The following is a 23,493-nucleotide window of genomic DNA, read 5'->3' as shown; positions in this document are numbered from 1 at the left end:
ACTGGGAAGGATGAGAGGATTCAGGCTCTGGGAACTGCCCTTGGACTTGTAGACAGTGTCACTATGCTCTTTGCCAGATGGTTGCACAAATCTCTGAACTAAGCCCAAAATTGTGTTCAGCACCATGGACAGTGTCCGTCACGCCTGCCAGCCCCAGTCTGCAGGTCCAGCCAGGGGAGCTTGGCGACAGCTTCCCCTCTGGCATCTTCTGTGTACACCACCCTCTCTACATCCCCAGTCTGGGTGGCCAGAAGTATCTCAAATGAGTCTTTCTTGTGACTAGCATTTTGTATTGGTGGCTCCTTGAAGACAGCAAAGCCTTTATTCGTAAAGAGCCCACAAATGCTTGCTGCACAGGGATTTACTGCTTAACTTTGTGCTTTCTGTGAATTATATCGTTTAACCCTCACGCTAGTACTACAGTTATTTCTGTCTGTGTTTTAAAGATGATAACATTGAGGCTCAAAGAGATACATTTGCTTGGGGCCATACAGCTAATGAGGAGTAGAGGCAAGATTCAGAGAGGTCAATAAAACTGCAAAATCTGGCCTTGGAGGGGGGTGGGTAGGTGGGGGTAGGCAGCTCTGCAGGGTGTAGGAGACAGGTGAACTTTCTTGGTACTGTGTCATAGTGGAGAGGATCCTACCAAGGTAGATTCATCCCTGCCCCAGTCACAGAAGAAGAAAGGATTGTTGAGAAAAAACCTGAGAGGACCAAGCTTTCTGATATCAGGGCCTCCTAAGGTCTGGCCTGCGTGAGGGTACAGAAGATCTCTCCAGGATTAAAAGTCAACTGATCAGCCAGCCAGTCAGCCAGGAAGAGCTGTACCTATCCTTCAGAAGGGAAGACTAAAGTCCGAGGAACAGTGGAATGGCTGGAACCATAAGATAGATGCAAAATGTTCCCATAGCACCCCACTGTCCCTCGAACCACTCAGAAAAAAAACATCACAATCCAAGACAGCCAACCACGGGGCCGGCATCATGCCGTGGTAGAGAAGCAATGGGCAGCCAGACCAAGACGCGTTGCAGTTGGCACATGTCAAAATTAGAGGCTTGGGCTCTCCAATGCCTTTCTCCCTTCAAGTGCTGATGGGCCTGGTCAGAAAGCAAGAGCTGGGCTCTGGTTCAGTCCCAGGATGTCAGACTTGTCTCCGCTTGGCGGCAGGCTTTTGCCTCCTGTTTGGATCAGGTAAGTGGTGGGGAGCGGGATTCCAGAAGCTGATGCTGAGGGTCCAGGACCCATGTGTAGAAGGACTGAGGGACATCAAATAGGCAAACAGCCCTTTACTCTGTTGTCTGTATTACTTCATTGGGTGGCTGAGGGGAAGGGGCTGCCTTCCATGGAGATGAGAGCAGAGAAGATAGCAACTCCTGACCTTGAACCCAGAGACTAGACAAAGGATCCTCTCCTTCCACGTGGGCTGAAGAAGATGGCTTCCTCTAGCCTCCTTGTTTACTCATAAGCTCATGCTTGCCTGTGAGCACAAATACACATATACGTGTGTGTGTGTGTGTGTGTGTGTGTGTGTACCACCCACTGCACAGATGCAAACATGCATACACACGAGTGAGTTTTTGTAAACAACTGTCTGTGACTCCATTTTGCCCTCACACCTATATCCACCTCCAGCCACACCCATGTGAATACGTTTTTGGCACAAATGATATCCCCAGGGAATCCTGTCATCTATAAGGAGGAGGATGCCATCATCTTGCCATTCAGATTTTCCCATCATTCCATGTTCATCTGAACAGCTCCCTCCTCTGGGCCTCTTTAACCTCTAACCTAAGGTCTTGGCTAGCTTGAGCCCTGGTTTCATGGTTTCAGCTCTTAGCAGGCTTCAGGCTCCTGAGGGACAGGTCTTTGTCTCAGCCCTGGGTCCCTCCCTGGATGCAGCCTTCAGTGCTGGCCCTCCACTGTGTTAAGCAGCACCCTGCCTCTTTTTACTCCTGTGTGCAGATGGTTCCTGCCCCAAGCCCCCACCCTCCTCCTAGCACCCGACCTGCCTTCCCACCTGCCTGCAGAATGTGCCCACCTGGAGGGCCAGCTGTCTCTACACCCAGTGAGTACACAGTCGAACTCAGCATCGTCCTCTAAGCTGAAAGGTACAATCTGCATTTCTGTTCCTGCAGCCAGGGCTCACACCTCCCAGCTGCTCTCCACAGACCTCCCTCACCCCGCCTGCCCTCACAAACCCCTCAGAAGTTACCAGGTCTTCTCTGGCTTCCTATGATGCTGCCTCAAAGTGCCCTTTCTGACCTAGATCTGAATCTCTGTACCTTCGCCCCACCTATTACGTGGTCCCCATCCTCCACTGTTTGCCTCCAACACACACGCCCCCTGTATTACCTTCCCAAGTCATGAGCAGGCTACCATTGGCCTGAAACCTATGGGAACCTGTAAGATAGAAGACCCGAACTCTTAATATGGCAAACCAGCCACCCCTTTCCTCTTCTTCTCCTCAGCTCCTACACAGTAGCCAACAGAACGAACCCCTGGCCCTCCCCTCCCGGGCCCCTTCTCATCCACAGCCTTGTTCCTCCGTAGCCATAAGCTTTAGAAGTCTTTCCTCTCACCCAAGGCCCAAAGTCTTTATCTTCACAAGGTTGACCTGTGTTTCCTGCTTTGGGGTTGAGCATCTGTTAGCAGATGCTCACTCTCCCTTCATCTTGAACTTCCCACCCTCCTCGCTAGCCCTTCAACAAATCACAGGAGTCTTCACATCTTGAGAGCTGAGACAATTTCCTCCAATCGTGCACTATCTGCCAGTTTTCCTGTTCAGTAAAGCAACTGCCCCATGGTGACAGACGGAGAGATGCAGGAGTGCAGTCAGCAGTTGTTAGCCACCTGCTACCTGCCAGGCACTAATCTGTACGGGGATTACTTTTTTTGTCCTCATAAAGACACTAAGAAGCAGACACCGGTTATGCCCATTTTATGACAAGGAGACTGAGGTCCAGTAAGTTGAGAACTTTGCTATATGTATATAGTAGATCAAGAATTCAAGGGCAAACGTCCCGACTCCAGAGTCATGCATGTCACAATTCCGTAGAAGTAGAAGTAGAAGTTAGGCTAGTGATATTTTATTACTCCCAAAGTCTGTTCCCCTTTCCCTCCCTCCTCCAAACTCTTGACCATACACTCTCCCATGATTCCTTTCTCCTCAGCTTCTTCACTCTCTGATCCATCAACATTCCCTTTAATGAACCTAGAGCATCATTCTCCCCAGAGCCCCTCACACCTCAAGGTCAGGGTGAGTCAGCATCCTCTCCTGCTTCCTGCTGTCACTACCTGCCTCTGGTAGAAATGCCTACCAGATCCTTTGGGCATCCTGTCATCTCCTGGCCATCCTCCAGCATCCATCTGCCACCCATGGGGACCGTGGCAATCCTGGCACCTGGTTTGCAACCTTCCGCTCCACTCTGTCCTGCCACTACCCTGGGTGACTTCAGCTCTCTGCTGTGTGTGCAGACAGGCCCATGCTCTTGGAAGCGAGAAGCCCCAATCCTAAGGACCCCTCTTACCGTCCACTGCAGCCACACACCCTAGACCACGTGAGCACCTGCAATTGCCCCAGCTCTGCTCTCTCAGTAGGAGGGCCTCTCCACCCTCCCCCCATCCTGCTTTCTGCAGCTGTGCCTGGTTAGCTTCAGGGTCCCAGAGCTACAGTCTGCTGACTCTTCAGACTCTCTCCCAAAGAGCTTCCCGTCCCAGACACGATGGTCCAGCCTGCCCTTCTCTAAGCCTCACCTCTCGTGCTGACCTTTCCGGAACAGTCTTCACAAAAACACAGCCCTGGTCTGGAGGGGTTCTCTTTCTTTCTGTGTCTGAATGTGGCTCAGCGATAAATGCTCATCCATTAGACTAAACATCCAAGCTCCTGAGCAGCTCCTGTCCCCACTCTCAGCTGGACCCTCAGCCCTGCCAGGACCTTCCAGGAGACCACAGTGGATACCCCACCCACCCACCCATGGCCCCTCTTCTAGAAACTCTGAAGTCATTTTATGCCTCCCACTAAGCAGACACCACCACCTACAACTCCGCAGAGAAGAGATGATTCGCCAGAATGTCCCCTCCCTTTCTGCCACCAGACCTCTTTGCTCATTCTCTTCCTTTCTAGCCTGTGGGACCGCTCTTGTCCACCTCCTCAGTACCTCCCTCTTCAGACATCCTTTCCCAGTGGTCTCATGTAGCCCAGGCTAGGCTCCATCTAGATATATAGCAGAGGATGACCTTGAACATCCTGCTTCCACCTCCTGAGTGAATAAATGGATTGCAGGCACGTGCCGGCAAGCCTGGCTTTGTGTTGTTCCGGGGATTGAACCCAGGGCCTCATGCATGCTTGACACACACTCTACTAACGGAGCTACAGCCCCGGTTCAGCCTTTTATTTTAAGCTCTATAAAGACTACAGCCAAAGCCTCGGGTCCAGCCTGCAGGCCGCAGGCCACTGTGGCAGAACCCCCTGCCACCCTCGCTCTCTGTCCAGGCTCCTGTTTGCTATGCCCTTCCTTTTTCTCACATCCAGTCACCTGCTGCCTGTCTGCCGGTGAGTAGACCCTGCCGGCCTCTGTCCTGGGCTTGCATGTCAAGCTCACTCGAGTCATAGCTGACCTATTCATCTGCTAACACCCTCTCAGCTCAGGCTTCTAGAGGGGAGCATACTCCCTCCACCACTTCCTTCCTGCCTAGCCCCCCCTCAGGCCCCAGGGTCTCCCCACAACAGTGGAGAGACTGCTCTTCCCCCCCCCCCCCCCCCCCCGCCTGGCGACCAGGGCGCTATTTTTAACCCACCTCAAAAATCTCTGACTCAGAATCACAGGGCTCCCAGGTAGCTGCTCCGAGCTGCCTCTGCTGCTGCAGACACAGACTCACAACCAAGGGTTGGCAGCTGGGCTTGGGCTGTGGGTCTGAGCGTGCTTGTCTAATGGTTCCACAATCATCGGTCACTTGAGTAACAACTGTTTTGTTCTCAAAGGTCTCCGAATGATCCTTTAGTTCTCGTCTCTTCTGAGGTCCCTCACTAGTTAGGCTAAAGTCCTAGCCCCTCATAATAGAGTGAAGGCTGGTGTCAGCCATGCAGTGGGAACAAGGCAAGCTGTGGGCTATGACTGACCCACCCCTTCCAGACGACGATCCTTCAGCTATGGGACACAGGCACCTGGGTGTCTGTTCAAGGTGTGGGCTCCAGCAGGTGAGGAAAGGGTCTGACATCTGTGTTGGTGACAAGTTCCATGTTGGATTAGCTAAGATACTCATATTTCTCTGTTTTAGACAGGGTCTCTTGTAGTTCAGGTTGGTATAACTTTGAACTTCTGACCCTCCAGCCTCCACCTCTGCTGAGTGCTGGGATTAGGGGTGTGTGCCACCATGCCAGATGTACGTAATAATGGGGAATGGACCTAAGGTTTTGTATATGCCAGGCAAGCGCTCTATCAATTGAGTGGCATCCCCAGCTCCTGACATACTATTTCTAACACATTATATAGTGTATGAAACCAGCACATGCTGGCCATTATCACCACCGTCATCATTCTGTGCCAGCAAAATGCAGGGCATAGCCTGAGAGTTGTGGGGGCCCTGTAACCCATCCTCCCCGTTCTCCATTTTACTTAAAGCAGCACTCTTTCTGAGAAAAGACAGACCCACCCATGGGGGCCTGACCGCATAGAGACCAACTCAACGGCAACGTTACCTACGCTGGGAAAGAAGACGCCGCTTCTTTGGTTCTGCATCACAGAGGCTGTGGCTGCCAGAAGGGAATTCAGCCAAGGCTCAAAGGGAAAGCAAGGAACAGTGTGACCCACTGGCTACTACAACCTCAAAGAGGAGCAGAGGGTAGGAGGCTGAATGGGTCCAGGGATCAGTGCTGTGGCCTGGACACAGGAAGAGAACAGGGACAGGAGCCCAAGGGTCTCAGTTCTCTTTGTGTCTCTAAGCTGCCGTGGTTCCTTTCTCTCATGGCCCTCCTCAGATCCACCACCACCGCCATCAGTACACAGAGAGGACAAGGCCATGCACACTAAAGGAACCACAGAGGTCAGAGAGGCTGGGTGTCAGGCTGAGCCTGGAGAAAGAAAAGGAAGGAAGTGCAGCTTAGCATCCTCAGCCTGATACCTGTATAGGAAAGACAGGGATGCCCTGAAAGGCAGGCCCAGAAGCTGGGATTCTTCTGGGAGCTTCAGTGGCCATGGGGATTGTAGATTTCCCTGGGAATGGACTGTTACTGCGTCTCTCACTTCTCCTCTTAGCCTGGCTGCTGGGGACAGACACTTTGAGGCGATAACCCATTGCTTTTCTCAGAGGCTGAGTTCTCTGTACACAGACACAAACTAGAATCTATGTACATGCATATGTGTGTACACACAGAGGCACACACACCAAACAGCACAGCATGAGACATCTGCTTGCTCTACACTATAGCACTCCACGTTTTCAGGAGTCTAAACTCCCTCAGGCTGGCCACCCAGCACCTTCACGGTTCCGAGCAAGAGAAGAAGATCTAAAGAAAACTGGGAGGGGATCAACACTTAAACTTAGATCTATCTACAAGAATCAAAGACTCAAGTACCACTCTCCCCCCAACCCCCAGCCTTCCGATCTACCATTCAGGAGCCAGGGACGAAAATAGCGTCTTGTTGTAGAAGAGCATGTGAGCACCGCCCTGCCCCCAAGGGAAGCCAGGTACGTGGCCTCACCTGCCCTTGCAGAAAGGCCTAACAGGGTGAAGGAGAAAATGCACTCGATAGAGTTGCAACAAGGCCTCCAATAGGTTTGGACCACAGTAGCTACGGTAGGGAAGACCCATAAAACAAAGTTTTGCTGAACACCCTGATTTTGCTGAGGTGAGTTAGTTGAGCAGTAAGGATCCTGCTGCGGTCTGTGGGCTCGGAGGACCTGGGGCTAGATGGATCTCTAGTTCTCCCCCAGGAAAACTGTCTTAACAAGGAGTCTGAGCAAAGGCTGAGTTCCTTGAGTGCCCTCTGAGCCTGGTTTTCATGATTCAGATTTATAACAACCTGTGTGGGGAAAGGTAGGAAAGGGCTCACTAGAGAAGAGGGCCTGTCCCCCTGGGCGGGGCATGGGGCAGAGTTTGACTGGGGCCTTAGGGAGCTAATGTAGGATTGAGGCAAAGCAGATGCTTCAGGCCAGAGAGCCCTTAGAGAAGCCCACCACATGGGCCCCCAAAGTGAGTAGCATGAGGCAGTAGGGGGGGTGTGCCTGCAAGTTTTTTTGTTTGTTTGTTTTGTTTTTGTTTTGTCAACTTCACTCAAGCTGGGGTCATCTGGGAAGAGAGAAATTCAGTTGAGAAAATGCCCCCATCAGATTGCCTGTAGGCAAGTCTATGGGGCATTTCCTTGGTTGATCTGGGAGGGCCCAGCTCAGTGTGGGTGGGACTACCCCTAAGACAAGTGGCCCTAGGTTATACTAAAAAGAAACAGACCTTAGAGTTGTGAGGAGTAAACTCAGTCAGCAGCACTCCTCCACAGCCCCTGCATCAGCTGCTGCCTCCAGGGTCTGGCTTCAATTCCTGCCCCGACTTCCCTTTATGGTGGACTGTGATCAGGATGGGTAAGACAAATCAGTCCTTCCTCCCTATGTGGCGTTTGTCCACGGTGTTTGTCACAGCAGTAGAAAGTGAATGGAGACAGGGTGTTTCCTGCCTAGCCTCATTCTGGAGAGGCCAGATTACTTAAAGACCTTGGGGACCCTGCAGTGGCCACCACCCAGGCTTTGGAACCTTGCTAAAACGCAACCTTTGTCCCTCTCATATTCAAACAGAGAAAAGAGGCCACAGAAGTAAGCTTCAGCTAAGCCCACTAGCTAGACTGGCCTTTGATTCCCACACTCCTCCTGGGCCTGTTTTAGATGCTGCCTCCTAAGAGCCTCTGGGGCTGGAATGGTCACTTTCATAGCTGACAGTCCTAGTAGCCCGTGGCTTCCTCCACCACAGCCACCTATCGTGACCTGCAGTCTCCGTGACTCCTAACACTGAATGTTCGATAGGCCAGCTCTGAGCTTCCAGGAGCGGGCAACCCTCCTCAGGAATTGTCCCCAGGAGAAGGAGGAGGACACAGGACCTAAGGAAATCAGGTGACATCATTTTCTTTAAGCTCTTGTTCCAAGTTGGTGCTTGGGTAGGAACATAGCAAGGAACACAGAAAAAAAAAAGTCTTCTTACGTTCTATCCACAGGGCTGAGAGCTAATGGAGAGCCCCCACGCTGCCCGCTGTACCCAAGGGCTAGCAAGTCCTCAGCAGAAAGATGTCAGAGGTACCCCAACTATTCTGGGACCAGAGACTATAAAATGGCAGTATCTCGCCTGACTTGGCTCAGTGGAGCCAAGGTTCTTTCTCATCAGCTCTGGTCAGCAGGGCCCTGCTGGCTCAGTTTGCACTAATGGGGTCAGGATTGCAGGCTCAATATCTATTTGTGAAATTAGCTCTGCTCTCTTCTCAGGCTTAGTCTGAGTCCTGACCCTGGACTCTGAGAGAGAAAAGAAGCTTGCTGAGGTTCCACGGCTATGAAGGGAGGACAGCCTCCTGGTGCGGGGAAGGCTCACACATAAACAAACTCAGGGTGGGAAGGCAAGGACTCCAGGTGAGCTAACCTAGGCTCATCTGCAGAAACTTCTCAGCTAGACCACATTCTTCTAAAAGGTGTTACATGAGACACTGAGACCTAGCTGTTATGAGGATCGATAAGACCTGGGTGCTTGCGGGTCTTCCGGTGCCCGTAGGAAGAAACAGACGTCTTATATCTTCTGAGAAACTGCAGAAAGAAGAACCTATGTCTCACCAGGCATCCAGTGGCCAGGGACTTGTGTTAATCATTGACAGGGGCTGCTCCAGCCTTCAAGGGGACTGCAGGGTAATTACTTCTGGGCTCCAGGCCACACGCTCAGTGACATTATGACAGCAGTGTCTGCCTTCTGAGCCTTGTGGAGACGGAGAAGGGAGTCTCCTCCAGGGTTGTTGCAAGGCTCAGAGTGAATACACAGCAACAGCAACAGCAGAGGCAAGCAGGCAGGCAGGCAGACAGGCAGGCAGGCAGCAGGGCCAGGCGCCTGGGAGTTGAGAAAGCAATGCCAAAGGAGGGCAGATCCAAAGAGCCAGAGTCTGATAACACCCACCTCAAGCAGGTGGCTCAGTCTCCCAACCATCGGCTTCCTAGAAAGTGTGCAGAATGATTCTCCCTCCTTCAGTCCCAGTTCAGATTGCCCTTTACTGGCCATGCATCCACACCGGCCTGTCCTTTTTCTGTCTCCTCCAAACAAGCCCCAGAGACCTGACAAGGAGCCAGCATCCTCACCTGTCAGGTGAGCGGTGTCTTTCCCACAACATGGAAACAGTCTTAGGACATGGACTTCTGGAGGGCATGACCCCTCCTCGCTCCTCCTCAAGCCCAGAAAACAATGTATTCGCCAGCCCTGTTATGTATTAATTTCTGAAAGCCTCGTTCATGCAGACATAACACATCCACCCACATGAGTAAATGCTTAGACAGACATAAAACCACCAGTACAATTATCAGGCCCCCGCAGCTACTGGGATCAGACCCGGAAGCCCTACTGCATGCTCTATAGAGTTCTGGGTACCCTGGGCAGAGGGAGTCCTGCTCTGAAGCCCATACATACTACATGCCTGTCACCAGGCATTATTCTACATATGCCTCGGGCCTTGCTGCCTGGCTGGGAACACCAGACACTGGCCCCAACAATGAGGGGCAGAGCAGGGTGGGGAGCGGTCCTGTTTGAGACTTGGCAATCCCAGCAGTGGTGACATGGACACTTATTTGTAATTTGTGCTTTGCCTACCAGTGTGGACCAAAGGCAGCCGGCTCAGATGTTAAGAGGCATAGGAGCCCCAGGAAGGAAGGGGAGCACAAGGTGATGAATGTCCTCAATCCTACCCCAAGATCAGGGCCTCCTGGAAGACATTGAAATTAGTTCACAAGCTTTGCTACTGACCCTGAACCAAGCCTTTATCTTATGAGCCCCTGATCCTAGTCATGACTGACCTTTGATCCAGCTCAAAAGCTGAGCCTTAAAAAAAAAGCTGAGCTTTGGTCCCAATCACAAGCGAAGTCCTAGTGGTCACACTCTTGAGTCTAGACCACATCCTCGGGCTGAGCCCTGATCTTCATCAGAAACTGAACTCTGACCCTGACCACAGAATGAGCCCAGCTTCCAGTCACAGGCCTCAGGTGAGAGGCCTCCAGTCTCTACACCCTCATTTTTCTAAAGGATTCAATAAACAGCACAACGTGTTTCTCTGGTGGACTGAGCACAGACACCCTGGCTGACTATCCCGCTTTCCCCAGAACCTAAGCCAACCTACTGGAACAGGGACTTAGATGGTACTCTAGTGTGCTACCAAAATCCCAGCAGTTAGCCCTGCCAGGGGAAGATCTGGAGGGTAGGTCTCTGGACCTTTGTAGAGAGACACCACATAACCCAGTGCGTTCTGGTTTTGTCTTGGACGGGAACTTCCTCAGAAAACTTTCTCTATGCCCTGGCTTCCGGCTACACAAGGAACACCCTAAACAAGGAGCTTGCTTATGTCTTTCCTCTGGGGCTCTGAGCCTAATAGAGCCCCTGTACCTGCTTGTTACTCCTTTTCCTGAGCCCCTCCATAACGTTTTGATTCTCAGGAGGATATTCCCGAGGAAAACTTGTATAATTAAGTTTTTAAAGCAAAGGAGAAAAGAGGAGGGGAGGAGGAAGGAGGAGTGAGGGCAGGCATAAGTTCCGAGTCCTGAAGATAAGCTGCTTCTTCCCAATCATGAGATTTGGGATGAATTGCTCCCTGACCCCCAGAGTAACCTTTTCTATAAAATTAGCATGATTAAACCATCTGGGGGCCACTTTGAAGAGTAAATGAGTTAAAATATATCCAGTTCCCCACAGGACCTGGCCTGTGACAGCTGCTTCGTTCATGATGGTAGCTCTTGGTCTATAAACCCGCCTGACGTTAGTCTCCCTATTGGAGTGAAGGGTTCTGAACTCAGACGTGATAAGGGTTTGGGTAGCTAGATGAAAGGTCAAGCTGGATATGAAAGAGATTCCATAGGAACAAACAGCCAGGGTCTAGGGACTGGAGACAAAATGGAAACCCTAAGCACAGCTGGAAGGTGAATAGCTGGCTCCTGTGCTCTGGACTGTGAGGTGAAGACACTGAGGCCAGAGCTGCTCTCCCCAATATTTTTGAGAGAAGTTTCCAACCTGCGTGTGTGCGTGTGTGGTGTGCGTGGTGTGTCTGCATGTGTATGTGTGTCTGTGTATGAGTGTGCGTCTCTGTGTGTTTGTCTGTGTCTGTGTGGTGTCTGTGCGTGTATCTGTCTGTGTCTCTGTGTGTGTCTGTCTGTGTGTATGTGTGTCTATGTGTCTGTGTATCTATGTGTGTCTGTGTGTGTATGTATGTATGTCTGTGTTTCTGTATGTGTGTGTGTGTCTGTGTGTGAGTGTCTGTGTGTATATGTGTGTCTGTGTGTGTGTCTGTGTGTGTGTCTGTGTGTATGTGTATCTGTGTGTGAGTATGTCTCTCTGTTTGTCAATTTGTGTGTGTATCTGTGTGTGTATGTGTGTCTGAGTGTATGTCTGTGTGTGTATCTCCATTTGTCTGTGTGTCTGCGTGTGAGTGTGTGTCTCTGTATGTCTCTCTGTGTGTTTGTCTATGTGTGTTTGTATGTCTCTCTGTGTGTGTGTGTATGTCTATGTGTGCCTGTGTGTGAGTGTGTGTCTGTGTGTTTGTCTGTGTATGTGTGTCTGTGTGTGTATGTGTATCTGTGTATGTGTGTGTTGTATGTATGTGTACATCTATGCAGGTGTTTATAGCTGTGTGGAAACCAGAGGTCACCACCAGTTCACTTGATTGCTCTCCATCTTATTTTGGGGGATAGGGTCTCTCACTAAACTTAAGACTCACCCGTTTGGTTATGTGGTCTGGTTAACACGGCCCAGGGATCCTCCTGAACTTACCTCCAGACTGGGATTAAAGGCACAAGATATTGAACCTGGATTGATGTGGACACTGGGCATCCAAACTCATGTCCTCAGTACTTAGAGGGCAAGCACCTTACTGTCTGATCTATGGCCTCAGCCCCCTATATATCCAGGCTCACATCCGTCACAATGCACTACGCCGGCCAAACAGCTTATCTCCGTGCCGAATCTGCTCCACGGGATACAGAGCACACAAGTACTCTTCGGTGTTATCCTGAGCATCCTCTGTGCTAGAGAGCTCGACACCTCTCAGTACTGCCTCCTGCCCCAGCTCAGTCTTCCTGATGGTAGAAAGTGTCTTGAGTGGCTCCCTGGCCCTTGGGACCACAGATGTCCAGGTCCCTGGCAATGCTTTCTCAGCAAGGAAGCCTGGCTGGCAGAGAGCATCCTTTCCAAAGCCAAGACAATGCCCCTGCCCTCCCGTGGCCCTCTCTGGCTGGGAAACGTGGATTCTTCAGCATCCCCTGGGCCCAAGCAGGACTGCCTGGCTGGCCTCTGTGGCCTTTCTATTAATTAGCAACTGGCAGTAGCAACTTTGTAAGAGCTCTCAAGTCAGGCTGGAGCCATGGCCGACTCCGTTACACGACAAGCCCCCAAGGGACTGGGCCAGGACCTTCTGTGCTACATGGTTTCCCTCTTGGTATTCAGTGTTGTGGCAGACACAAGGGCCACTCAGGCTTCTCTGACTTGTCCACCCTGTTATCTGACTGGAGGCTAAGAGAGGGACAAAGAAGTTGACAGGCAGGCCTTTCCCATAGGGAAGGCTGCTAGTCAGGGACAGGAACAGAGAAAGAACACAGGATTGGAACAGATCCCCTGCTCAAAGTATAAGGCAGCTGCTATTCAGGATGCCTCTGTTCCCTTCCAGCTGGACACTGTCGCAGCTACCTGTCACCCCTGGACTCTCACTGACAATGTCTACCTACTCTGGAAATCTCATTGCTGTAAGGTATACCGAAGTACTCTCTCCTGTTCTTCCCTCTCTCAGGCCTCAGCCTCTGACCCATAGGACTGGAGAGAAGCTGAAAGACTGGTGACATGCCCTCTGGTCACCTGGTCTCTTCCTGCTTGTTCTCCAGCTTCCTCCAGAAGGCAGTATGCAAACCCAAACCAAACCTGTGAGGGCAGGAGATGAGTCTGACATCCTGGGGTACAAGCTGATCTCTGAAGCCCAGGCCCCACCTAACTTTACAGTTAGGTGCCTGCCCTGCTGAACTGAAACTGGGGCTGGAGGCAAGGATTCCACTGCCAAGGGTATAGGAAACAGTCTTGGGGCCTTGCAAGCATGCCTTAAACATGTGGGCTAGAAGCTCAGGACTCCACGCCTGATCCCAGAGCACCAGGAATATCATTACACACCGGAAGCTGCATTTTAACTAGGTCCCAGGGTGAGGTAAGATGGATAACACTCCAATGAGAAGCTTCATTAAAACAACCAGAGTGCCACCCAATGCCACCAGGCAGCCAGGAGGAATAGATGAATGGTTTGAAGAAACATAAGGAAGACTTGGAAATGTGACGTCTTCCAACCTGGAGAGGAGGGCAGATGAGCAGGCAGAGAGAAGAGCACCGTTGGGTCTCCCTGTATGATGTCTGCGACCTACCAGCCTTATTTCATAAAACCAAAGGGTTAGAGACCAGGCCAAACATGAAGGCAGCCCCAGACCCATCAAGCAGTTCCCAGTCTTAAGAGCTAGAACAAAGCTACAGAGAGAACTGGATAGTCAAGGGGCTTAGCCCCCGGCCCAGTGGGTTTCCAGGCACCTGTACTCATGAAGACAACATCCCCTAAGCTCTGCTAGCTCCAGTGAGGAGTGCTGCACAGCTGGAGAGTCCGCTGCCCACTGTGCCACCAGTCAAGCACCAGCAGGGCAGCTCACCTTGGAATTCCCCTCTACACCAAGGCGCTCTCCCCTCCCTGCTGCCTCTGCCCGCTGTGTCTTTCACCCAGCTTCCCACATACCCAGCAGGAACAGCTGGCCCCAAAAAAAAAAAAAAAAAAAGGCTCCCCTTAGAAAGGGCCTCCAAACTCCCAAACCCGGAACCAGGCTGCCTCTTTCCTGAACAGTCCTTCTCAAGGCTGCAAAGAAAAGGGCATGGCAGTGAGGCTGAGAAATAAGCCAGCGGTGAGTCCTCAAACTCTCTTCCCTTTCACAGGCTTCTAACTCTGATCCCTGACTGCTTATGCACTCTGCCAGCAACGAGAGACCCACGTCCAGATCACAGAGGGAGACCCAGACCCCACTCACACCATACTAGGCCCCAAGGAAGGCTAGTACCCCACCCCTGCAAGGGCCTAGATCCTCTCTTGGCTTGGCCTCTGCAGCAAAATCCACAACCATCGGGCCCCACATGATTCTCAATTTAGGGAAGCCTCAGACACAGGAAACTGTCACATTTCATGTGCCTGCATATGTATGTGTTTCTCTAGGTACTGACTTGGTAGTTTCTAACAGATGATCCATAAAGTTCCTGATCACAAACTAGTTCAGAACCCCTGGCCAGAATCCAGGACAGAAGTCCATGTGGTTCACCCAGGATCAGGGGGAGGAAAGAGTGAGGGCAGGGAAGGTATTTGACGGCTTGCTCGCTGTAGGCTCTCACATCAACTGTGTATCTACAGTTGTTCAGTTTGTGTCTAACGCAGACATGGACAAGAGGAGTCCCATTTTCTGGGCAGGAAAACGGAGGCTCACAGAAGGCTGAAGCAGAACCTCATAGCAAACAGGTTGGGCAAGGGATGTGTATGGATAAGCGGCATTGATCTGGTGCAGGGACCAGCCACACAATGTCTTAGGCAACGTCTAAGAGGCAACATCATCGCGGTATCCAGAATTCCAAAGCCCAGTTGCTTTGGCTCCAGTAAAAAGATGCTTTTATATCCTTCTGTCTCTTCCTTTCCTTCTGGATTTAAAAGGATAAAGTGAGGACAAGAGGCGACCCAAGCTTTTGCCTGATCTATTGTCAAGGCTGAGCTGCTGTTTGGGGCACAATGGTAGACCCAGAGCTAATATCCAGATAAGAATTTCCCTGACAACCACCATGTCCACCCACACATCCCCAAGACACAGTCTCCAACATACACACAACCAGGTCAACTCCCTGAGCCCAGTGTTTGAACTTTTAGCCAACCAGCCTCCAGGACAAAAGCAGCTGCACCTTCTCTCGAGGTCCCTCCCTACTCTCTTTCCTCCCCGTCCCATCTTCTTGGGAAACCAGTATTATCTAGTTAATGTGTTGTGTGTTCTTAGGTTCCAACCATCAATCCCAGGCTTCTAGGATAGACATCAGTTTGGGAGGAAGGCTGTTCTGGGACCTTGGTTGATAGCCTGGGGAAATGTCCTGAGGGCTGCCACATGCTGGTCTCTTCCATTAACAAACTGTAAGTATGAACTTCAAACAGCCAATGGAGTTGGAGAAGAAGGGAGGCCTGAAGCCTTGGGGACTGCAGAAGCCACATGAATAGCTAGTGTGATAGGAATGGTACAGACACCGAGCAGAGACGACTTAGTCTCTCTAGGTCACTACCCAAGTTATGGTGAGTCTCAGAGCAAGTCCGTGTCCTCCCAGGGAAAGGTACCCAAGCCCTCCTCTCCCCAGACAGGAGATGTCAGAAGCAGCCCATCACAGCCAGCCCTGAACTCCAAACCGCAAACTCAATCTATCATGGTTTGCTGGTGATACTTTATTAAGCCAATTCTGCAAGATCAATGCTTCCTGCCAGTCAAAATGATGAATAAATCCTCTGTGGGTCTGGGAAGTGCTTGCAGAAGCTCTGGTGGGCGATGATGTCTGTCCCCAGATAAAGACCTAAGGCCAGCACCCAAAACTTTGTGGTTCAAGGCTTGAGTTCTCCAGGGGGAGTGGTGGCTTGGAAGGAGTGATGATGGGTTTTCTAAGGTTAGCAGATTCAGCTAATCCCTTATCTCTCTGACTCCTAAAGCCAAGACTTGGCCTAAGAGGCAGAAGGGGCATAGCCACTGGCCTCCAAAGACTCACACATTGTCTTGGACTGATTTCCATCCTACAGACCCAGCATCAGACAAGGCTAGGCATGGAAGATGAGCGGTTCCAGCTACAGTTTCTGTTGCTTGTTACAAACCCACATTGAAACCCAGTTGGACCCCTGTTCTGTTGTCTATGTCGCAGACTTCATGTCTCCAAAGCCTGGTTCAGTGGGGCCTCTACAGCAAAGGGCCTGCAAGCTGGTATGTTATGAATGGCACAGGTAAGACTAGGAAGTGTCAGGTGTGGGGGGGGGGCACTGGGAAGGGGGATGGGTGGCTTCAGTCCCAGATCTTCACCATCTGAGGGAAGATGTGTGGGGAGGGCAAGGCTTTGCAGTCAGAAGTTCTCCATCAGTTCCTGTCAGTGGAGGTAAGCCGTGCCTGAGGTTGATAATGGGGCTTGAAGAAACGTGTGAATGGAAGTTTTCCCACAACCAATAGGGACAGAAGTTGAGCACTTGATTAGAACACATTAGCAATCTCAAGTGATCAATACTGGACCTGTCTGTCACCACCTCTGAGGAAAGAGAAGCCTGGGGCACTCAGGGACAGCAGAGGCAAAGGAGACATGGCTCCTGTCCTCGTCTCTGTGGTTCAAACCAGGAGCATCAGCTCCCAGTCCCAGTTATGGGAGTTCCCGAAGGATCCTACCAAGGACCTTTGCTCATATCGTTTGAAGACAGCAGCTCTGTCTAGCAAGCCTACTGCCTCCTTGTCCTCTGAGAATAGGAAGCCTGGATATTCGGGTTAGAAAGAACTATCTCCCAAGAGAAACGGGGGAAAGGAACCAAAAGAGGGTGCTTCTCCTTATTCACCACCTATTTTAAGCCACCAAAGTGTTGTCTGACTGGTCATTCCCAGCCAGAGAAATCTCTCTCATTGGACAGAAAATAGCTTTGCTCTCATTACAAATCCAGCTGCCCTGGAGTTTCCAAAGAGGCTCCAGTCGGCAAAATGTTCCTTTATACAGGCAGGCCAGCAGGTAGGCAGGCAAGGGAGATAAACAGGGCAGGACACAGGGAGAGGACAAAAAAAAACCAGAGAGATCTTCATCCTAATCTGGTGTGCTGGGAAGGCCTCAAGAGACCGGAGAGAGTGGAGACTCAGAACCTTGACTGAGACAAAGGCATACTCAATGCAAACCCAGAGGCAACTCATAACCCCTCGTGGACACAGCTCAGTCAGTCCACAGGCCCAAGTGGTATCCCCTGATCATTGGCATTAGATTCAGGGGGTGCAAAAGGGGACAAGATCCCTCTCCCTGACTGGTCTAGGGACCCATGAGAGACCTTGTAGTTGCTAGAGTTTAGGCCATTGGGATAGGGATAGGACTCTGGACCAGTTTGAGAATCAATAGGCAGCCGCATGTCAGTAAGGACAGCAGACATCTTCACTGACCACTGTGAGCAAGGTCATTGTGCCCTGCCAGTGTGGAAGTTAACTGTGTAGGGTACCTGCTCCTGGTACACCACTCAACGTGAGGGGCTGGGTAAAAATGTGTAGAGGGCTTTCATCCTGGGCCTGAGGCCCCAGAAACCTCAGTCCTCCAGGAATCTGGCTGCAGCTTCACAGGCCCAGCAAAATATTAATACCTGCAGTCAGCACCCAAGGAGCTGACCCAGCTGCTAAGATGGCTATCTCCCTCTATGACCCTTCTCTGCAAGCTGAATGACAGGGGGAGGTGCGTGGTTTGGACAATTGGAGCTCTCTACCCTGGCTGCAGGCAGGGCTAGGCCAAACTCAGAACACCTTTGAGCTTGCCTCCAAAGTGGCCCACATCCCAGAAGAGAGAAAGGAGACCCAGGAGCCTGAAGACTGAGGAGGTTCCCAGTGTACTGCAGGAGGTCCGGGGGTGTCTGGGACGCTCCAGGCACCCCACTTCTCTTGGAGCTCCCAGCGCGAGCAAGGAAAGTTAACTCGGGCCGGGAGGCAGGACTGGAAAGAAAGCATGCCTGCAACTACACAAGGCATCCACAGCATCCCCACCTGGCCTCTTACCTGAAGTCACTATACGGGTGGATAATCCAAAACCCAGCTGACTTAACCCTCTCCTGCTCGCGTTCCACCGCTTTCTGGCTGCCGAACATCCTTAGGGAGAATTTGTTGACCCCAGGTTGCAGCATGGCACCGAACTGGCGCTGCATGAAGCCGCTCTGGCCCAGACGCACCTCGGCCTCGGGGAGGATCTGGTCGCTGGCGGCCGCGCCTCCCTCCACTTTGATAGCCGTGTCCGCCGAGGGCTGCTCGCCGGAGGCAGAGGCCGGCTGCGGCGGCTGCTGGGGCGGCGGCGAGGCTGCGGGCTGTGCCGCGGCGCCCGGGCGCTCGGGCTCGGTCGCCAGGCCCGGGGGCGTCCTGTCCTCGCCGGGGGACGCATCGCCCTCAGCGGCGATGAGCCGCCGTTCCTCCCCGGAGTCATGCAGGTGCCCGAGACTGCTGCCGCCCCCTGCTCCACCACTGCCGCCGCCCCGGCTGCCCAGCGAGGCCAGACTCCCGCGGAAGCGCCTGCAGTCACCGTTGGTGCTGGACTTGCCGGCGCTGCGGCCCGGCCCCTCGCTGTCTGTCGCCCCGAGGGCCGCACCCCGGGACTCCGAGCAGCCGGCGGCCACCGAGGGCGAGGGCGAGGGCAGCGGCCGCAGTCGGATGCTCCTTCGGCTCGGGTCTTGGCGGCCCCCGGCCCCCTCATCCTCACCATCCTCTTCCTCGTCCATGATCCACGCCTTGGCCCCCACCTGCTGCGGAAGGCTGTAGAGCCGCTTGCGCATGGACGGCGGCAGCTTGTCCATGGTGCCGGGGACTGGGCCGGGGGCAACGGTGCGGGTGCGGCACGGGGGACCCGCTCCAGGTGCGCCTGCCAGTGAGGACGCGTCCTTCGCTGCCTCACGAGCCCATGATCGCGCCGGCTGCGCGCCGAGGGGAGGCTCCTTGTCCGGCTTGCGGGTCCCCGGGTTCGTTGCGCTGCACCTCCTCCCGGGCCCGGCTTGGGAGCGGGGACCCCACGCTCCCTCCCTTTCTTCCCTCCCTCCTGCGATCAGGGGCGCGGCGCGCGGCCCGGCTCCAGGCGCCCCGCCCCCGCGGGGAACAATGGGCGCGGGCAGCGGCGGCGCTGCGGCCACAGCGCTCCGGGAACCGCTCCCGAGCGCAGAGCGCACTGACCGCGCGGTTCCCGGGAGTGCGTCCGGCGGGCGTCTGGGGCTGGCTGTCAGTGCGTGTGACCGCCGGGGCTCTGCAGCCGGCCACCCGGGTTCTCGCTTTGCCTCCTCTAGCTGAGCCCAGCCGGCCCGGTCCTGGAGACTCCCGCCGCAGCCAAGCGGAGCCCAGCGGCCCGCCGGGCTTACATCAGCCGCCGCCTCTCCCGGAGCGCCCTCCGGCAGCGCTCGGGCTCCCGCGCCCCGGAATATTCATGAAGCCGCCGCAGCTCGCGGGTTGCCATAGGAGCGGCTTCTGCAGCCCGGCCTGCCTACCTGGGCTTCTTAAAGGGGCAGCGGCGTCCCAGCCCAGACATAGAGGGGGGCGGAGGGGGGCGGGCCCGGCGAGGGGCGCAGGGCGGAACCTCGCCAGACCTCAGGGACTGAGGTAGGAGGCATCCTTACTCCGGTGCGCGTAATGATTTCTGCTGGCCATGGGCTGAGAGCTCCCCCCAAGTGAGGGCTCCGGTTGGGGCTCAAGATTGGGGGGCGGGGTTTCCCAGTCTCTCCGGCGAGCTTCGGGCTTTCCTTGCCTAGCCTGCTCTCTCCACGCTGGGGTCTCGGACCCTCCTCTGGGGAGGCGTGTCGGTCGTAAGGCTGCGGAGCGGCTGCTTTCCCGCAACTCGCCTGGAGAGGGGGTTTCCGGAAAACGCTTCGAGTCCGGGCGGCTCCCAGGGTTTTCCCGAGCCACGGGCGGGGGGCGAACCTCGCGTGGGTCTTCCCCGGCGCGGCGAGGAGGGCTTGCGGGAAACTCTCCAGGCGCTCACTGGGCGCGCGGGTGGGCCCGCTTCTGCGAGGTAAGACTTCGAAGAAATGCGCCGACCGTAGCAGTCACAGACGCGGGATCCCAGCGCCGGACTTCCCACCACCCACTCCCCAGCGCCTTCCCCGGAGCATTTCGATGCAGGGTTCCCAAGACCGACGGGCCGTAGCCAGGAGGCTATGGGCAGGCTCCTCTGGCGACCTGACACTCTGGGGAAGGCTTTGAATCCCTCACCTTGTGCTTCCATCCAGTCGAGACACCTTCTTCTGTGTGCACCAGCGTTAGAGGGTTCCATCTCCACCCAGACACACTCTTTACCCGCCTCAGCATCTACACAGCCCAGCCTCCATTTGATCCCTCTCATAAGCCAGTCAGACATGCTCCTGGGCTTCTTCTCGCTCCCTGTGTTACATTCTCGATTTAAGGGCAAATCCCAGTAGCTCAACCTACGGTATAGCTTAGGTACCCACACTTTAGGACAGCCCAACACCCAACATTAGCTTTAAAAAAAAAAAAAGTGAAGGGGTGGTTCAGAGGGAGAACTGGCTAGAGAAGGTTGGAGTCTGTGTCAGCCGAGAAATAGACCCGCGGACAGGAAGACAAGAAGGTCCGCAACTCTGACGAATAACATGCGTGAAGTTTAAATCTGAAATCTTAGCTCGCTTGTGTCCATACACATATCCAAAGTGGGAATTTTGGAGGCAGCTGGGTTTGGGCAGTGGGCAGCCTAGCAGGGTCTTTTCTGCTCTACCCACTGGACCACAGGACTTCGCACAGGGGCGGGGATGTCTAGGGTGATGACATCACCCGGTGCTGGCATTTCTACTTTTGAGCAGTTCTGAGCTGACAGTTCCCCGCACAGATGCCGGGAGGCACGATCTCGCAATGTCCTTGGGTCTCCTTGAGGAGTGCTCTTAACTGCCTGAGAGCCCTGACTGCCCGATGGATGAAGACCTCCCTTTAGCTCACTTGCTACAGTTTCTCTGATCACCGGAAAGCGACCTGCAGTGACCCAGCTGCAGGAAGGCAGTACACACAAGGCATCCTTTCCTGACTAACCCACATATTGGTTATGTCTCCACTTCTGGCTCGTATTGAGTGAGTCCCCATTAATCTGAACATCAGTGACACCAGGCTGCCCTTGTCCCTCTGGATTAAGTTCCTTGTGGGGGAAAGGCAAGACTAACTTAAACTCAGAAGCCTGGGCAACCATCACAAGGGTGAACAAAGAGCAGATCGACTCTATCTGAAGCAAGGGACCCTGAAATCTAACTACTGGTGCTAAAAGGAACCCCGAGTGGGGGGAGATGAGGATGAGACTAAGATTCTGTTTCCTAGCAACCACTGTCCCAGGCTGGCCAGGGGCTGCCTGTCGACTCTTTCTCTAACACCTCACTCAACTTCAACTCAATTACCACAAGCCATGTAGAGCCAACTCTGGGTATAGAATTGACACTTAGATAAGTCAGACCATAATAACCCCCTATTGAGACTGAGCTTCTCCTGTATCCTCCATATGGGGAGGCTAATAGAGGATTTCTGCTTGCTGGTATGCCAGCAAAAATCTGAGGGGCAGGGGAAGAGGATGGAACCTTTGTGGGCTCCATGTTAGGAGGTTAGACTCATGCTCTGGAATAGAGAGGAAACCAGAACTCACGAACTACAACATATTAGAAGCTAGATCACGTCTTCCCCAAGAGAGATCTGGAAGCTTGCTAAGCCTGGCCTACTTAGGGAAGGCTTCCTGGAGGAGGGGGATTAGATTTAATGAGAAACACATACCAACCAAGAGGAAGATGTCTTGTGTCCTGCTCTTCTTACACCCTCCACTCCGTTGGGTTTTTTGAGACAGAGTCATTGAACCTTTAGCTGGGTTGGGGGCAGCCCGGATCTTCCCGTGTTCCCCACCCTTCTATGCTGTAATTACAGGTATGTACAGCCACGCCCAGATTTTATGTGGCTGCTGGATATTAAGACTCAAATCCTGAGGATGGAGAGATGGCTCAGTGGTTAAGAGCACTGGCTGTTCTTCCAAAGGACTCAGGTTCAATTCCCAGCACCCACATGGCAGCTCACAACTGTCTGTAACTCCAGTTACAGGGGACCTGACACCTTTACACACACACATACAAGCAGGCAGAACACCTCCATAGCCCCTATGACCAGTACCTTATGTCTTATTTATTTAAACTACCTGAAATTGTCATTAGTTGGGCCAAATGTGGCCAAATTTTGGCAATGTTCTTGTTTCTGTTTGCAACGAGAGAGCTAAAGCCCAGAAAGGGGAAACAGTTTGCCTCAGTGAGAAAATGGTGGAGCTGGGATTCCAATAACAATTCCTTCCACAGGTCAGGCTCTGCCCTGGTAGCCAGCTGCCTTTCCCAGGTGGGGAGGGGCAGGCACGGGTGCGGGGTGGGGGTAATGTAGACTACTATTTTGAGTGTAACGTTGTCTCCTTCCTTTCTTAGAAGGCTGTGTGTTCTGAGATAATATCCTTGCCACTTTATGAAATCATAGAGCTAGGAAATGTGTTTGGTCCTTTTGTTTGTTTTCTTAATGTTCTTGGCCAAATAACAAAACTTGGCATGCTGTTCTGTGTTTGTTCCCCCAAAGAGGAATCATTTGGAAACATTTATCTGTGAATTCCAGAAGCCTGAGGGCCCAGGCTGGAAACCACAGCCAGGAGTGATAGGAACCAAAAGCCGTGGGGTTCAGTCATCCTCTGATACTAGCTGCCTGGGTGCACCTCATCTTCCTCCTCTGTAACAGTCACCTCACAAGTTGTCATGAAGACTAAGTGAGGAGACGCATGAGGGGAACAGACAACCCCACCTGTGGTGCTCCGTTCACATTTCATGATGGAATCTGGAATGAAGACTGCATCAACCAATGGCTGGGGAGACACTTGGCCCTTGAAATCCATATGTTCATCTTGAAAATTCCTGTAGGGATGAAAGAGATGTTTTGCTGTACAGAACTGTTTCCTTTAGTTGTCACCCCTGGTAAGTCCTAGCTGGGTCCCCAAGGGAGATCTTCCCTCAGGCATGGGCACTTACCCTGCCCCCACCCCCAATAAGCCCTACAGGCAGCTAAGTGGAATCGGAGGCAGCTTGTCTTGACACTGGGATCAGGATCGCCTCCTCCACAGAAGACAGGAATAGGGGTCACCAGACATGTATGCACCTCCACCTTTTTCTCCTGTGAGGATTTAATCCTCCCCAGTGTATCTCCTGCTCAGCTATGCTAGGCAGTGAAGGGTGGGTCACACATATGGAGGCTTCCTACTGAGAGCCTGACTCGGAGACCAGATTTCTCTTTCCCACCTGGGAAGCAGAGGGACACATGAGGTGGCTCCAGGGGGACTGATGTGCATGAGAGTAAGTCAGTTGGCCAAATCTGTCCAACCTTAGGTGCCCCATTGTTTGCTCAGGCTTCCAGAGCTGGTGCTTGAGAAGGCTCATAGATGCCTTGCTGGTTGAGGCACGAGGCCATCCCAGAGGGATGAGTGAGGACCACGGGGAGCGTTTCAGA

General features: G+C 53.0%; 1 protein-coding gene across 1 annotated transcript in view; it reads right to left on the bottom strand.

Annotated features, from left to right (window-relative positions):
- Nucleotides 1-19,459, bottom strand: part of Hcn4 (hyperpolarization activated cyclic nucleotide gated potassium channel 4) — a 40,609-nt gene extending 21,150 nt beyond the window's left edge. The window contains exon 1 of the mRNA XM_028774579.1: nucleotides 18,013-19,459. Coding sequence (XP_028630412.1) covers nucleotides 18,013-18,797 — 785 coding nt within the window. The 5' untranslated portion in view covers nucleotides 18,798-19,459. The remainder of the gene's footprint in view (nucleotides 1-18,012) is intronic.
- Between the last annotated feature and the right edge of the window lie 4,034 nt (nucleotides 19,460-23,493).

The sequence above is a fragment of the Grammomys surdaster genome, unplaced genomic scaffold (genome assembly GCF_004785775.1).
Source record: "Grammomys surdaster isolate TR1022 unplaced genomic scaffold, NIH_TR_1.0 241, whole genome shotgun sequence".
NCBI classification, from domain to species: Eukaryota; Metazoa; Chordata; class Mammalia; order Rodentia; family Muridae; genus Grammomys; species Grammomys surdaster.
The sequence above is the reverse complement of the archived record's forward strand: the minus strand, read 5'-3'. Positions and strand labels throughout refer to the sequence as shown.